General features: G+C 34.8%; 1 protein-coding gene and 1 pseudogene across 1 annotated transcript; one reads left to right on the top strand and one right to left on the bottom strand.

The window, feature by feature from the left end:
- The first annotated feature begins 279 nt into the window (after nt 1-279).
- LOC123202237 (probable LRR receptor-like serine/threonine-protein kinase At1g06840) lies at nt 280-8,521 on the top strand. The gene is made up of 21 exons (XM_044618064.1): nt 280-297; nt 474-576; nt 1,172-1,325; nt 1,488-1,559; nt 1,677-1,748; nt 2,559-2,702; nt 2,799-2,870; nt 3,004-3,075; nt 3,277-3,351; nt 3,744-3,812; nt 3,928-3,996; nt 4,342-4,413; nt 4,523-4,609; nt 4,818-4,886; nt 5,929-6,431; nt 6,536-6,694; nt 6,794-7,077; nt 7,204-7,255; nt 7,320-7,570; nt 7,703-7,837; nt 7,922-8,521. Exons 1-21 carry the CDS (start codon nt 280-282, stop codon nt 8,270-8,272), a joined length of 2,883 nt encoding a protein of 960 aa, XP_044473999.1. The 3' UTR covers nt 8,273-8,521.
- Nucleotides 8,522-11,072: 2,551 nt separating this feature from the next.
- LOC123202236 lies at nt 11,073-12,011 on the bottom strand (annotated as a pseudogene).
- Nucleotides 12,012-17,279: the final 5,268 nt, after the last annotated feature.

The following is a 17,279-nucleotide window of genomic DNA, read 5'->3' as shown; positions in this document are numbered from 1 at the left end:
ATAAGACGACAACATTTTATCAGAAACTTAATTTTTGTTGGTCTGTGTTGATCTGTTTGCTTTAGCTTTCAAGGACCATAGGGCTGCTTGACTTCATTTGGTTGAGTTTTTACGCTGCCAGCTCCAAGGTTTCGGATTCACATATTTCATTTGTTTCTTGTCAAGTAAGATATTATCTTCGTGTGTTTTAAGATATTTTTCTTGCAATAAATTTGATAGTTTCACTTGTGGCTATAGTTATCTTTTTGTTTTTGAACTAAGAAGAAGAAAAATCAACTAATGATCGCCATTCGCCAAGTAAGTCTATAAGACTAGCATTTTGATAGAAAATTTGAATTCATTGTTCCCGTCCCCTTCATCATGCTTCATGATCTTCTAGGGTTTAAATGCACATTCTTTTGCGGGAATCAAATATTCTGTTAATTCCAAATTATCACTGACACTTGCAATTTCTGCTTTTGGTAGCTTTTTAGGGTATCGAGATGATAGGGATGAGATTTTGTGGATTTCTTTATGTGGCGTCTTGTGGTTACTTGGTGGTTTTTGCAGTTGCTCGGATTACAGATCCTTCAGAAGGTGATTCTTGCTGCAACTTTTAGGTTTTTTCTTTCTTATTTTTTCGCCATTTACTTCATATCTCTCACTACCAAGTTTTCATATGTAGCTTTTCTCATCTTCAAGTTCTTAATACATTTATAACATCTATATCGTTTTGCACTTTTCTGCACTAAATTACACATTATATCCTGAATACCAGATGATTTCTGCTGCCTAATTTGCCATCAGTGTAAAGTCAGTCAAGTGTTTGAAGTCATACAAATAAACTGAAAGATCTAAAATACAGCAAACAGCCACCTGGTTTCCAAGCATCCCACCAGGTGTAAATTACAATTTTTTATCACACGGTGCATCATTTGTGCACATAAATGATCTGCCTCATCATGTTCTGCCTATTCTTGAACTATCTTGTTTTTGAAACAATTCTACAGCAAGGGACTGATGAGGTCTTGAATTTAGGTGTTGGGTTATATGTATCTTTTCTACTTTTTCAGAGGGTTTAGCATTGAAAGATAATTACTTCCTTATCCCCTGATTGGTGTAGAGGTATCTATATTTGGTTTCATAACTTTAGAGAGCATACAGGAATGTATTTGCTAATGCCCATTTGCAGTCAGTGCATTGGTAGCAGTCCGGAGCAGATTAATCGATCCTATGGACAGTCTCATAAACTGGAACCAGGAAGATCCATGCCTATCAAATTGGACTGGAGTTCTTTGTTTTGACTCAATTAATGGGACAGATGGTCACCTGCATGTTCAGGAGCTGTATGTTCTTCCAATACCCCTATTTACCTCTTTCATGGTTGCTTTTTACTTGGAATTTCCTGATGTTTGTCTTGCTCTTAGTTGCCTAAATTCTGGCTCGGCGAATCTTCATATTCTAAAGATGTGACAGTTAATGATTCTAAATTTGTATCTTTGATACAGGCGGCTGCTGAACATGAATCTTTCAGGATCATTAGCACCTGAGCTTGGACTATTATCTCATCTTCAAATTTTGTGAGACATAAAATTCACAGAAGTTGATATCTTAAGAAAATGAGATTTTGTCTTATATCTCCCAAGTTAATCATGCAGTTTTGCCAAAAGATTTTTTCATTTATTGACTGCTGGCAGGGATTTCATGTGGAATGATCTGACAGGAAGCATACCAAAGGAGATAGGGAATTTGTCATCTTTATCACGCTTGTAAGTTGTAGATGCAGGTGTTCATAAAATTATTTATATCAAAATAAGGCAATGGACTATTTCCCACCCAAGTTTTAGCTCAATCTTAATAATACACCCATAACAGATTAAAAACTCAAACATGCATTTATCCCTAAATTGCCTGTTAAATTTTTTGTTAAATATACGGATAAAACTGTTATTTAAAAATATATTATTTTATTTTATTTTTTATCTCAAATTTTAAAATTAAAATTTAACCCTCATACCTAAACTTTGAAAAGTGACTTCCCCCCCCCCCCAAATTCTAAGTTTTTTTTTCACCCCTCCCTTCGACCACCGACGATCGGTGCGACATATCACTAGACGACACTCGGTGTCCTTCACTAGATGAGGAAGCGTTGTCCATTCTTTAGACGATGCCCTTTGTCCAGATTTGGACGACTCTACCTTGTTCCTTTGTTGTTGGTCCACCGTTCGCCAAAGAAAATGGTTCAATTTTAGGTTTGGTATCGTAGGGGGGAAAAGTAAATTTTTTAAAACTTAATCAATCAGGGAAATATTAATTTTTCAAACTAAGAGAGGGAATAAGATATAATTTTAATTATTTTAATAATACTGATAAAATAACGATTTTATCTCTTAACCCAAACAAAAAATTTTTTGTGTATCCTAACAGATTAAAACTCTAATAAGTATTTAGATTTTTCATTTGTCACGGATATATATTTGTCATTTCATCAAAACTTGGGTGGAAAATTGTCCTTTTCCCATCCAAATATGATGTTGTTAGAGAATACTATACTTTGTATGATGTACATGCTTGCGCAGACTCTTGAATGGAAACAGATTATCAGGATCTTTACCAGAAGAGCTAGGCAAACTTTCAAACCTGGATAGACTCCAAGTAGACGTCAACAGTATCTCGGGCACAATACCAAAATCCTTTGCTAACTTGAGCAGAGTGAAACACCTGTAAGAGGATTTTTGATCCAAAGGATTGTACCATGCAGCAAGGCAATTATATTTCTTCCCCTCATTTTGTCTACTGATGTATCTTAAATATTGCAGTCACTTGAACAACAACTCAATTTTTGGTCAACTTCCACCTGAGCTTTCCAAATTATCCGAACTTCATCATTTGTGAGTTTATAAAACAGATTTTGCTTTTATCATATATCTTCTGCAGTATTGTTTTTGTTTGGACTGTTTCTCTATAGTAAAAGCTGTTATCTGGTCATGAATGGTATGTAGTTGATTAAACACATGCTTGCAGGCTTGTGGATAATAATAACCTGACCGGATATCTCCCACCAGAATACTCAGAGATGCCAGCTTTGCGCATACTGTATGTTAGTCTGCCCCAAACTGTCACAATTTTTATTTTTACTTGATCTTAACTATTCCTACATATCTGCTTGATTGTATTTGCTTCATTGATGGTATGAATTAAGGGCATTCCAAATGGGTTTAGGTTTACTGGCAACTTGGTTTATCAGATTGCAAATTATTTTACTGATTATATTGCTCTTCTTTTTTCCCTCTGCAGTCAACTTGATAACAACAACTTTGCCGGTGCAGAAATTCCACCCATGTATGGAAACTTTCCCAACTTATTAAAACTGTAAGTGCAGCTCTTATCACACTCTTCTACTGAACAATTAAGTGAATTGTTAGGCCTTGAGATCTTTTTTTTATTTTAACATACCAGTGATTGTATAATTCTAGTCATAAAGCACATGAACTTGTAAGGAACTCCAAGAGAAAGAGTTTCTATGAACTGATTATAAAGCAGGATCTACTAAAAGTTACTTCAGTTTGAGTTTGAAACCTGAAGAACCTGTGCAATGCTCATGTCGTGGTCACGGTTGATATTGAGAACATAGATGCTTCAGGTTGCAAATATCACTACTTGGTCACTATTGTTGGAAGCATCAAAATGATAGTTTGTTTTGCCATACATCAAAGAATAGGCTATGCTGATGCTGCTTTACTTTTCTCTCCCGAAATTGGCAGAAGTCTTAGAAATTGCAGCTTGCAGGGAGCTGTTCCTGATCTTAGCAGGATTACAAGGTTTTACGATCTGTAAGTTTGAGTATTGTTCTAATTTCGTATCAGATTTTTTGTAATTCTCTTCCAGTAGGTTGCATTAGCTCTTGCAGGAATTCAACTTGTATATTTTTTACTGGACTTGTGACAGGGATCTTTGCAGGAATCAACTCACTGGACACATACCATCAGATAAGCTTTCTGATTTTGTGAGAATCATGTATGTAACAGCATTTAAACTTGTCACTCTGCTTTTTCTCAACATCCTAGTCCAATAGCCAAGCCTACTGTCAAGACATCGTCTACTTTAAATGCATAGTGCATCACAATTTTCTTTTTGGGTTTTGCAACCTAAAACATATCTTAACAGCTTAAAACCTTATAAACTATTTAACCAGTTTTATCTTAGTATCTCCAAACGATGTAAGATATCTATACATACCCAACATCTCTCCCTTATTTTCCTAGTGTGGAATTTGCCTATAGGTGTGTTTTTACAGTTTTGTTCAAAATAGATAACTAAAATGGAGAGGATGTCAGAGTAATTTTACTTTTGCCATATCAGTGATCTGTCAGAAAACAATCTTACTGGATCCATCCCAGAAAGTTTTGCAGAGCTTCCTTTTCTTCAGAGACTGTGAGATCATATATACTTCTAACTTTTCCTTGTCATTTCCAATGAATTATGATGTCCATGATCTTACTAAGCACTCTGGATAAGATTTTCAAATTATCTTCTACTTCAGGTCACTTGAGAACAACTTTTTGAATGGTTCCATCCCAGCTAGCATATGGCAGAAGAAGCCCATCAATTCAAATGATAGATTGTCACTGTAAGATCTCAAAAATGAAACTTTTTTCATTTGCTGTTATGCTTCACTAATTCCTGGATGTCTCTTTGACAACTTATTATTCTGAAATATGAATTAAGTGTTCTTATTTGTTAATTTTTTTGGAGTTCGCTTCATTGGTTTTGTTAGCCTGGCTCTGTAAAACATATCTCTTGCCTGTCATTTATCTTTGTTCCCATTCAAAATGCAGTGATCTGCGGAACAATTCATTCTCAAGCATTTTAGGAGATCTAAATCCTCCAAACAATGTCACAGTCAGGTATGTTGTTTTCTTATTAGGAATATGTTGCTAGTCAATTACACTATGAATGAGGATGTTACGAAACCTAAAAAGGCAAACAGCAAAAATGCACAAATGCTCAATACAGGAACACAAGTATTTACTTTAGAAACACAATACGGAAAAACCACATGTAGATAATGGAGAAAATTTCACTATGAATGAAGAAGAGATTTCTATGCTTTCTCTTTCTAAGCTCGTAATCTTAGTGCACTCTAATTGTGGCACACACACTCACTTACGTTACATACTCTTGAATATAACTTTGGTGTACAAACTCTAGTTGACAGTTATTTGACACATATACTTATTGGTCACATTTCCACAATAAGTCGTACATGTAGTATAATAGGTCACTCCAATCCATAAGTCATACCCATTATGTTCGATTAGACTAACTAGCAAATAAGATCCTAACTCCTACTAGAATTCAAGTCACCACTTGAATTCAATCGTGATGGACTGCATCTAAAATAGACAATACCTTGACAATAGGTCAAATTATTTAACCGGATTATTACAAATGACATTAGAACATCGGAGAGATGTGAGGTATATATGTAATGATAAAAGAGGATTGGTATCAGTGCATGGAAGATATGATGGGTATGTATGGGATAATAATAGAAGATTGGTTAAATAACTTACTCCTTAGCCATGGATGCTAGGTATGTATGAAATGATAGGAGAAGATTGGTATACAAGTACAAGACAAATGTTGGAGTATTTATGGGATGATAAGAGAAGATTAGTTATATAGTTTATGAACTTCTTCAATGTCAAAAGCAAAACCAGACATTGTGTCCAAAAGAGACAATATCTTGATAGTGAGTCAAGTTATTGCCCCAAGATGTTATATGTTTATTATATTTTTCCTCTTTACTACTTGATTTTCTACTATCTTCCGGTCATTCTGGTCATCATGAAAATTACAAATACTTTTAATATTGGAAAAGCTGATCTGCATATTGCTCCTTAAGTTTGCCATTCATTTCTTTTCATTTTATCGGTTTATGTTTAGGCTTGGCGGCAATCCTATCTGCACAAATGCAAATATACCAAACATAGGCCAATTTTGTGATTCTCAAACAGAAGATGATGGGACACCTGCAATACCGACCAATTCAAAGTGTCCTACTCAGGCATGTCCCCTGGATAATTTCTACGAATATGACCCAGCATCTGGTGATTTATGTGCCTGTGCAGCACCTTTGCGAATCGGATACCGGCTACAAAGTCCAAATTTCTATTATTTCCCTCCATATGCCAACAACTTTTCAGCATATGTGACTACTTCTCTCAACTTAAGCTTATATCAACTATCAATTGATTCGTTTGATTGGGAGGAAGGACCTCGTCTAAGGATGTATTTGAAGCTGTTTCCTCCAGCTAACACAACTATGTTTAGTCTAAGTGAGGTGCACCGAATTGGAAGCATATTTACATCCTGGGCATTTTCTGCTAATGAAATATTTGGACTATATGAGCTGCTCAACTTCACTCTCCTTGGACCTTATGCCAGTAGTATGTATCTAAGCTTGCCATTGCTCTTTAATTTGTTCTAATAAAACTGTTTATCTGCATGTTGCAATTTATAAATGCTCTCTTGATTTTTACTTATGATTCAGTGATTTCTGTGACAAGGACTAGTAGTATTAGTAAAGGCGTTTTGGCAGCAATTTTAGTTGGAGCCATTGCCGGTGTTGTGGCAATAACTACAACTCTAACATTCGTGGTGACAAGAACACATGCCAGAAGTCAGCAATCAATGTCAAGAAGGCGTTTGTGTGAGCTTTCTTATGCAACTACCTATGATTTATTTTTGCAAGATCTTCAATATTAGCATACTACTGGGAAAGAAGTGTGAACTTCCTTACGCTTTGCAGCCCGAAAAATTTCAACGAAAATTGATGGAGTGAAGGCCTTCAAGTTCAAGGATTTGGCATCGGCAACTGACAACTTTAACAGCTCAACTCAAGTTGGTCAAGGAGGTTATGGAAGGGTTTATAGAGGAGTTTTATCTGACAATACAATTGTCGCCATAAAACGTGCAGAAATAGGATCTTTACAGGGCCAAAAGGAATTCTTGACACAGAGAAAATTATTGTCAAGATTACATCACCGGAACCTGGTTGCTTTGTTGGGCTATTGTGACGAAGAAGAGGAGCAGGTATGTTCTTGTAGATGCCAAGACATCTGATTTGTGAATATTTTACCCAAGAAAAAAAAAAAGTCTATACAAATTTGTTCAATCACAGATATGAACCATCTGCTTGTGTTCTTGGTACTTATGCAGATGCTGGTGTATGAGTACATGCCTAAAGGAAACTTGAGACACTGGCTTTCTGGTATGAAACCCCTTCTATTTTTCTTTCCCTGGCTTAAAATTTTGATGGTGAAATTTAAATGTAGGTAAAGATAAGGCACGCCTCAATTTCAGTATGAGGCTCCGCATTGCATTACATGCAGCTAAAGGGATTCTTTACCTCCATACTGAAGCAAACCCGCCTGTGTTCCATCGAGATATCAAAGCCAGCAACATACTTCTGGACTCCAAGTTTATTGCTAAAGTTGCTGATTTTGGACTCTCGCGGCTTGGTCCGGCCCTGGATGATCAAGGAACCATGGCAACTCATGTTTCCACGATTGTCAAGGGAACACCAGTAAGTTTGAATCTATATAACTTTGCTCGTTCACATGTTCCAGGATCGTAAAGTTTTACAAAATTAATCTTTCTTAACAAATATCCATCTTCATAACAAGTATACACGTATCCAATGATCATATACATGCAGGGCTACCTTGATCCAAAATTCCTTTTAACTCATAAGTTGACAGACAAAAGTGATGTTTATAGCCTCGGAGTTGTATTCCTGGAGCTTTTGACTGGCATGGAACCAATATCACATGGAAAAAACATAGTTCGCGAGGTACTTTCTCACACAGAAAACTCTTTCTTGAATTTCTATTCTCTGTTGCATTTTTTCTTATGAGAAAACAAAACCTATATTCAGGTGAATGCAGCTTGTGAATCGGGCTTGATGCTCTCCATCATAGACAATAGAATGGGACCCTGCCCATCTGAGTGCTTGGAGATGTTTGTAGCTTTGGCCCTCAATTGTTGCCATGACAAGACAGAACGTCGGCCATCCATGTTGGATGTAGCAAGGGAGCTGGAAAACATACTGAAGATGATGCCAGAAACTGATGCAACATTTTCTGAATCCACCTCCATACATTCTACCAGTAAATCAACATCAGAATCAGCTTCTTCATCGTTCATGACAAGGGATCAATATTTTTCATCTCATATATCAGGCAGTAATCTTGAGAGTGGTGTCATTCCCACCATTTCCCCTCGTTAACACCCAGAAAAGGAGTTTTGCTTTGGTTTTTCATGTGCCATAGTACTTTAGTAGTGGTAATTTGAAGTCTTACTATTTAAGTATGGAACTCTTTAGAAAAGGTAAATGTAAGGTGGGATTCAATATGAGCTAAGCCTAGAGTTGGCTCAAGCTCAAACTTATTTTAACTAGAGTACAGTATTATCAAATGATCATCGGTGAAGTAAACAGTATCGTTAAAATGATGAATAAAATCGTTGAATAAAAACACGAGGTGCTCTCAAATTGAATTGAAACGCCAGTTCGAGATCATTAGATTAATAGTATTCACATCATTTCGAATCAAATCAATCCCTAGTTAAAAGAACTTTGATGTGATACCCTTAGGCAAATCCCAAATCGACAAAGTATGGGAGAGATGTTGGGTATGTCTGTACTTTGTCTATGTATCCCACATCGGTTAGTGGTGGGAGAATTTGACTGGTTAAATAGCCTGTGAGCTCCTTAAACTGTTAAGACGCGTTTTGGATTGCAAAGCCCAAAAGCAAAACCATGATGGACTATGTGTCTAAAGTGAACAATATCTTGACAGTGGGTCGGGTTATTGGACCAGAGATGTTACAAATAGTATCAGCGCGGCTCCGCGTGTCCTCTTGAACGATGGTGAGGCAAACCTCAACAAGGACGTTGAGTCTCATTATGGGGGATGTATGTGATACCCTTAGGCAAATCCCACATCGACAAAGCACGGGAGAGATGTTGGGTCTGTCTATACTCTATCTATGTATCCCACATCGGTTAATGGTAGGAGAATTTGACTAGTTAAATAGCCTGTGAGCTCCTTAAACTGTTAAGACTTGTTTTGGGTTGTAAAGCCCAAAAGCAAAACCATGATGGACTGTATGTCCAAAGTGGATAATATCTTGACAGTAAGTCGAGTTATTGGACCAGAGATATTACACTTTGAAGGATGGAATCATATTAAATTCCTTGAACTATTTGTGGAAATTTGTATTTATGGTTAAATTATTGAATTATTATGGTGTGTATATACCATTATTTTTAAACGTAGATTTAGTTAAAGGTCTCGTTGATGGGTTGATTGGTTTAACCAATTATTCAAATCGATGATATCAGCATAATATTAACATAACAATTGGCATAATTAAAATTTTAAAATAAATTTTAGTCAAATGACATCAACATGACTTGAACACTCCTTCCTTTTCAAGTTAACTTTTAGGAGTGAATTTGACATTAGATTAAATTTAAGTCAAGTCAATTTAGACCTCAATCTTACATTTCATAAGTGAGAGAAATAATTTACAATTATCTCAGAGTTAAGAATGCATATTAGAATTTACATTTGTCTCATGTCATCAAATTGTTGAGTTGAGGGATAGATTTGAGTTGAGTTGAATTCGAAAAATTATCAATTTGGTTTAACTTGAATTTAAAATGATCAATTTAAGATCAGATTAGCTTATTTAAATAGTAAGAGAATAAGAATTGTAGATAAAAAAATAGAGAAAAATTGTAGAAGAAGTTACAAGAATAGTCGGCGAAGTGAACTTCAATTAAAGTCAAGCTAAATAACGATTCAAAATTAGTTCAAATTAAATCCACCTTTAGTTAGACTGTTGTAGAATATTTTATGTTGATATTGAAATAGTGGTAACATGTGTCATTGAATTTGTATTACACCAACTCTTGTAACATTTTTTAATACATAAAAATAAAAATTGATGTGAAATATCCAATGAGTCTTGTCTTATCACCCAAAATGATGTGAAATATCCAAACATATTCTACATCTCTCTCGTGACTAGCAAGCAGTGAAGATTCACATGCCCCTTGGTATTCATTTCCAACCTCTATCTGCAACTAGTGAAGATTCACTGTTCCAAGCATGCCTTTGTCTTTGAATTCTACATAAATTTCGTGCTAAATCAAGACACAAATTGGTGGAGAATTAGAAAGCTCTACTGATGAGTCTAAAATGAGACACAACTAATGATTTTAAACCTATAAAAGGTATACACAAGGCTGAACCTTAAAAGTGGGTTAGCTTGAGATCCCATATAAGCAATTTATTATGCCAGATTCAGAAGCCCATGACACAATACATATAGACAAGTGATCAATGTGTGTATGTGTGTGTGTGTGTGACACAATACACATACACAACCAATGATTTCAAACCTATAAAAGGTTATACAGAAGGCTGAACCTTGTGTGTATGTGTAACTAGCAATTTTAACCAGTGATTGTAAACCAATGAAAGGTTATACACCAGGTTGAACCTTGAGTATGTATGTGTGTGTGAACGCATGTGTCTATGTACCTCACTCTCATTCTTGAGAAGGTTATACACAAGGCTGGACCCTGAGTGTGTGGGTGCATGCACTCACCTCACTCTCATTCTTAGAGATCTTAAGCTTTTAGATTTTGGTTTTCCCTCCTTAAGGATGCATAGTTATCTCAATGGGACATGGCTGCACTGGTAACACCACTGCTTTTTCTTCAAGATAGGAACCCATCTCCAAACGTTTTAGATAAGGATTGAAAAGGACTGAAAATAAGGTTATGAAAAACATCGTTGAGACTTGAAAAACATGTCCAGTCAACGTTGAATGAGCCTAGAAGAGAATATGAAAAACATCGACCAAAATTAGAATTGAAAGGGAGAAAGCAAATAAACAAAATAGCTCACTTTAGCAATGTCAATCATACTAATTGAGACTTGATAGGCATCTTAAAGAAAAATACATCATATATCTTCAGTTAAGAGGAATCATCAAGGTAACTTTCCAGGGTTTACTCATGATTTTAGAATCATGAATCTTGAATGTCTTAGCTTCAAATATTTGTCAACTACTCTGTAAAGCCCATAATCAATAATTCGAGCATAATCAGGCAATATCTCAATCATAGCAATGAATTTCTACAAACTCAAGTAAGGATCAGGAGAATCTCTACCGGAAAAGCATCGTCTTTCTACTTTCAACAAAGAACCATGGCCTGGAGAACCAAAGCCTTCCAATTCATAACCATATTCTTCATTTTCTTCATCTTTAATCCGCTGCAGGAAATTAACTAGTATTCAATGGATAGTGTCAACATCGAATAATGAATCACCAGCCTAGATGGATGGTATAAGGAAATCATTAAGTGAAACCATTTCTAATCGAAAAACGATCCTCCTTTACAGTTCGTATCTACCATGATTGCCATCTTTGGAATCCTTAAAAGAAAATTCTATGGAATGGAAGAGCTTTTCTCAGTTGGCAAAAGATTTGCAAGAGTTTCCACAATAGTTCTCTAGTCATTTTCTACTGTTGTAGAGCTCGATTTCAACCTTGCTGGATTCCAAATTCGAAATTCAACATCTTCCAATACACTGTAATGTATTAAAGACGCAATAATACTATCTAGCCAAACACCTAAGCTTCCCTTGGCACAGATAACTCTGATAATACTTAATCTAAAGCAGTGAGAGATTCTCAATCTATCAATCAAGGCACCCAACAGTGAAATTAGTGGATTTGCCACCATAATCTAACTGAGACCAACCTGATACCAGTTGCTACTTGAAAGCATTCATGGTAATAGCCTCCACACATTTCTTCATAATCCCTACCTCATCTACCAAGGAAGTTAGCATCTTACATATAGAAAAGACTTCCACAGACATTTCTAAACATTTCACACAGTGTTGGCAACAAGAGTTATCGACTCTTCCTAACCAAGCAGGTTGCATAAAATACCCAACTAACAATAATATTCTACTCTTACTCGCCCCTCAATTTAACCACTCTGAACCCGTTCTTTTCAGATCCTAAAACCCTTTCTTTTCCAGTCTCAGCATAACCAAAGCGATAACAAAAACACAGACTCTGAATAAAAATACTAAGAACAAGTACAAAAACCGTTTTCTTTTTTACTTTTTGTGAAGCCTAAAAAAAGGAAATGAATTAAAATAGACACCGAATTTGCCACCTTAACATTTTTCAACAAGATTTCTCAACTTTTACCTTTTTAAGCAATTGGCATTTTTCATTCCAAAAATACCTTTCATCTTATTTCTTTCCATTTATAATAGTTTTCATAGATTAAGCTCTTATATTTTAGAGTATACAAATTAAGCTTAATTTTTTTATAATGAATAAGATTTACAGATGAAAAACATATTAATTTTTTATATAATAATTGATATTTCTATACCTTTATACATTTACAAAATGACGGATATAACTAAGTCAAGATGTGTATGGGTTGTATGGGTTGTCTCTTTGAAACGGTACAAAAATGAGTGAAAGGGTGGGCACTTTCTCCAAACGATGTATTTTTTCGAGTGGGTGCAAAAATGTGCGAAAGTGTAAAAAGGTGCATGAAAGTCTAAAAGAGTGCGTGAAAATATGATGGGGGTGCATCAACTCTGAAAGGGTACGTGAAATCATAAAAGGGTGCATGAAATCATAAAGAGTGTGTCAACTCCGAAGGGGTGCATGAAATTGTATAAGGATGGGTCATTCTCTCAAGGGGTGCGTGCATGGATGCATGAACAATTTAAATTGGTGATACATCTATTGTAATGAAAACACTTCCATTAAAAAATTAATTCATTAAACTAGAAGAGAATTCATTTCTTTCATTAATATTTAGATGGCAGTAGATTTGGGGCAAATGAAAATATTTACTACAATATTTAGAAAACAATTATTTACTTGTTCCAGAAAGAACTCTTTCTTGTTATTTCGTAAACATATCTTTCTTCAGTTATTTTCATTATTTCAAATTTGCTTCATTCTAAACCATCACATTTTTGTTTCTTGAATCCATTGATCGGAAAAAATGGTAGGAGTGATGTTCATGCTTGGATTTGGTAGGCAATGGCACAGTAAAGGTGGTAATAATTTAAAATATATTAGTGGAGTTCATAAATTATTTTCAGCAAATAGAAGAATCAATTAAGACAAATTTGTAGAAGAAGTATGTTCTCGTTTGGGTATCAATCAAAGTTATAATAAGATAAAAAATTATATGTCAAATCCAACAAAGTTTAGTGATTTGCTTTATTTATTAAAAGTTGATTATGATATTCGAACGATGATGTAGCTATATAAGTCACACAAAAGGTCTCCCTTATTTCTTGAAGTAGTGATACAACAAATTGAATTCTGAGGTAATTATGAACAATATTCACAACCAGAACAAGAGATTCATCAAAATCTATCAACTAAAGTTCATTCCATATATAACATATATACACAACCAGAAAGTGTACCAAAAAATAGCAGGGTAAATATAAACCATGATCATGACAGTATTGAGAATAATGTTGGTTGGAATCCTCCATCTCAAGACTGGGCACATGGTGAAAGAGGCCCAGAACCGATATTAGGTACACCCAAAGGCTATTATCAAATAGATAATTTACCAACAAATGATATTCACTTCCAAGAAAAATATGAATATCATGGTTGTGATGATAAGGGTGATAGGGATTATAATGGTGGCAGTGATATTGGTGATGATATTGTTAATAATGTAAGGGTTGGTATGTTAGTGATAGTGCCTGAAAGTTTGGTTGACATTGCTCCAATGCATTATAGTTCCGATCCATTTTTTGGTAGTCCAAAACCCTACCAAGACGTTGAAAATGAGGGAATTGAAATTCATATAGCTACACCATCAAATGGCAGATTCAAAATGACAGACTAATTTGCATCTAAACAAGTTTTAATAGATACGTTATATAGAGATACATTAGAAAATGGTTATCAATTCAAGGTTTCAAGTTCAAATAAAAAGAGATAGGATATAAAGTGTGTGCATCAACAATGAAATAGAAAGTAGGAGGGGTGAAGTTAAGTAATAACAATATATTTGTGTTGCAAAAGTTAGGAACACATACTTGTTCTCACGATGTTATAAGACCTTATCATAGGCAAGCAGAAAAAATGGCACTTCGAAAAATATTACAGACATTATTTACTGCAGATGACCATAGGTATAGGATAAAAGATATTATAACAGATATGATAGATAGGTATCGAAATGATATATCTCATGTACAAGCTTGACATGCAAAAAATTGGGCGTTGAATGAGATAAGAGGTTCACCCGAGAAGTCATTCATATTATTACCGATATTTTGTTATAACCTTCAACAACAAAACCCTAACACTATTACACAAATAAACACTGACTCGGATAATCGATTTCAATATGTCTTTATGGCCTTAGGATACGCCGTTAGAGCATTTAGTGAGTATTGTCGTCTTGTTATTTGTATTGACAGGGTGTTCTTGAAAAGTCGATATTGGGATACACTTTTTTTTGCAATGGGTAAAGATAGAAATAATCAAATTTATCCACTAGCTTTTGGAGTTTGAGGAAAGGAGGAAACGATTACTTGGACCTTGTTTCTCCGAGCATTACACAGATGTATTAAAGATCTCTCAAATCTAGCAATCATCTCAGATAGGTACCATGTTATCACTTGTTGCGTGGGAGAAGTGTTTTCTAATGCACATCATGGTAGGTGTAACCATCATGTAAAGAGGAATATGTATAGTTGATACAAACAAACAAAATATATAGAAGTATTATTTTGATAAGGCTTTGCATATGATTAAAATTGAAAACCCCACTACAGTAGCTTATTTGGAAGGAATTAACTATACATGGTGGGCTCGTCCTCACTTTCTTGATATCCGATATAATATTATGACCACAAATATTATTGAGTCATTTAATACTTTGGCATAACACGCATGTAAGTTGCCAGTGATGATACTCCTTGAATTTCTACGTTCGACTTTACAAAAATGGTTTTATACTTGTCACAATATGGCGGGTATGATCATTTGTGAGTGCAGATAATTTGATGCTTGTATAAATTCATAAATTACTAATATTTCAGCATTTGTGCAATCATGCAGGTACTTGTACTCATCCTCTGACTTCGTGGGCTGAAGACAAATTAGCTAGTCATATTCGCAAATAAGCCAATATAATTGTCAAACCAATAACCGTTCATAGATATGAAGTGCATAGTTCTGACAGACCAGTCGCTAAAGTCAATCTTGTAACAAAAGAATGTATTTATAAGAAATTTCAACTATCAAAAATAGCATAAATACACGTCGCAACAATTGCCAGATTTCAAAACCTCTCAAATTGTTATCCATGGGTGAATAAGGATTACTCAACCAAATATTAGAAAACAATTTATAAGGAGAGTGTAGAACCATTGGACAATCCATCTGAATCGGTGCACCCCACAATATAGTTCATCTACCACAAATGGAACATCGACGTTCCAATCGTCCTTCTAAACATAATAGGAGAACGTCTGAAGGGGAAGAAGCACGTCAAGTAGAATGCAGTAGATGTCATCAAAAAGGGCATACACGTTTAGTTTGTACAAATCCATTACCGCATGCTCCAAGATCTTCATCAGTTATCGGTTCGTTAGGAAGAATAAAATTTAAGATAATGTAAATTAGATATTTTAATTGAGATTATTAACTTAGATATATTGTATTGGTTAGATATATTGTTTTTGTATTTGCTTTCTTTTAATGTTCAATTGCTTTTGCATCTGGTATATGTTGAGTGTCTTGAGGACGATTGCAAATTTGTCTCTACAAAGGGAAATGGTCGGTATTGGTTTAGAATGTTGCTAGCTTGCCTCTTTCATTTCTTACCCCATACTAATTCATTTTCATTAGAATAAAACTTAAGCATGCAACTTGAGCATGAAAAGCAAATTTGAGATGTATAAGTTGCAAAAAACTTTGGTTAGGACGTTTAGCCTGTAACGTAATCATCAAAGTGAACTAACAATAAAGGCAAAACTATTTAGTAATCATCATCTATTTGTTTATACATTGGTTTAAAAAATTTTGGCAGCATTTCCTCTATAATTCCAACAGTTCCCTACATGTATAAACCAAAATCAAAGATACAACATTCCAATATATATATATATATATATATATATATATATGAGGATTAATCAACCCGATTATGCCCAAACATTAAGTAAATAAAAAATTAATTTAGGATATGCATCTAATCAACCTATGCCTAAACCTCAACCAACCAATACGAAATAAATATGCAAATTTTTCATAATATACATAAGTTTAAGTATAATACGAAAAATCATGAAGAATGTGAATTGCCACCATGCTTCCATATCTTCGATGCAACAATGCAACGCATGTGGGAAGCGTTTTTTGCATGAAAATCAAAATCACATCCACTAGCAAAATACTCTAAAATATATAATGAGAATGTCCCATAATCACTGAAGGCGGGGCCTTATTAGGGTATATCGACACATCTCATAATCATCAACGACTCTAATTTTGGCTCAAGACCTCAGGACTTCCAATAATTTGTTGCGCTGATAATAGATGGAAGAAAAAGATAACATGTCATCGCCTGAGTGAACCTTTCTGTAGAGTCAAAAGTGCTTTGGATGAGTCATACACAGTCAAAGTCTATGTATTTAAGTCCAGATATACACCTGCAATGGAAAGAATACTATACCATCAATATCATTGTGACTAATATGCCTAATAAAATAATATATCAATATCAATTTAAATGTGACAAACCCAATCCATGTGAGCCCATGAGATATAACCTCAATCTAAGTTTGGATCATCTATTCCTTTGATCGGCTCTAATAATAAACGTGACCACTGATAATTATCGAATCCATATTTTTCCCAATCCTTTATTTCATGCAGTAACCACTCATCGAAAGACGTTTTCACATAAGTCCATTTAGCTGATGGAAACACATGTCGTAATACCACTAAATAATTATCAATGTGCTAAAGGAACAATATTATAAATATAGTGAGAAAGCATTGCAAAATGAAAATATGACGTCAAAATAATCTCATGTGTGAGTTCAAAAGTATATACCTGATCCAACAGCCATTGGTTATCTTCACATAGTAGCTTCTACCATTGATTTTTAACACATGGTCCGTACAGATATGTG

The sequence above is a fragment of the Mangifera indica genome, chromosome 18 (assembly GCF_011075055.1).
Source record: "Mangifera indica cultivar Alphonso chromosome 18, CATAS_Mindica_2.1, whole genome shotgun sequence".
NCBI classification, from domain to species: Eukaryota; Viridiplantae; Streptophyta; class Magnoliopsida; order Sapindales; family Anacardiaceae; genus Mangifera; species Mangifera indica.
This window is presented reverse-complemented; position numbering and strand designations above follow the sequence as displayed.

What these genes read in the sequence shown, in the direction of transcription:
- LOC123202237 (XM_044618064.1), top strand. An exon ending in TTATCCGAACTTCATCATTT is followed by an intron (nt 2,871 to 3,003) that starts GTGAGTTTATAA and finishes ACATGCTTGCAG; the next exon opens with GCTTGTGGATAATAATAACC. An exon ending in CTTGAGACACTGGCTTTCTG is followed by an intron (nt 7,256 to 7,319) that starts GTATGAAACCCC and finishes ATTTAAATGTAG; the next exon opens with GTAAAGATAAGGCACGCCTC.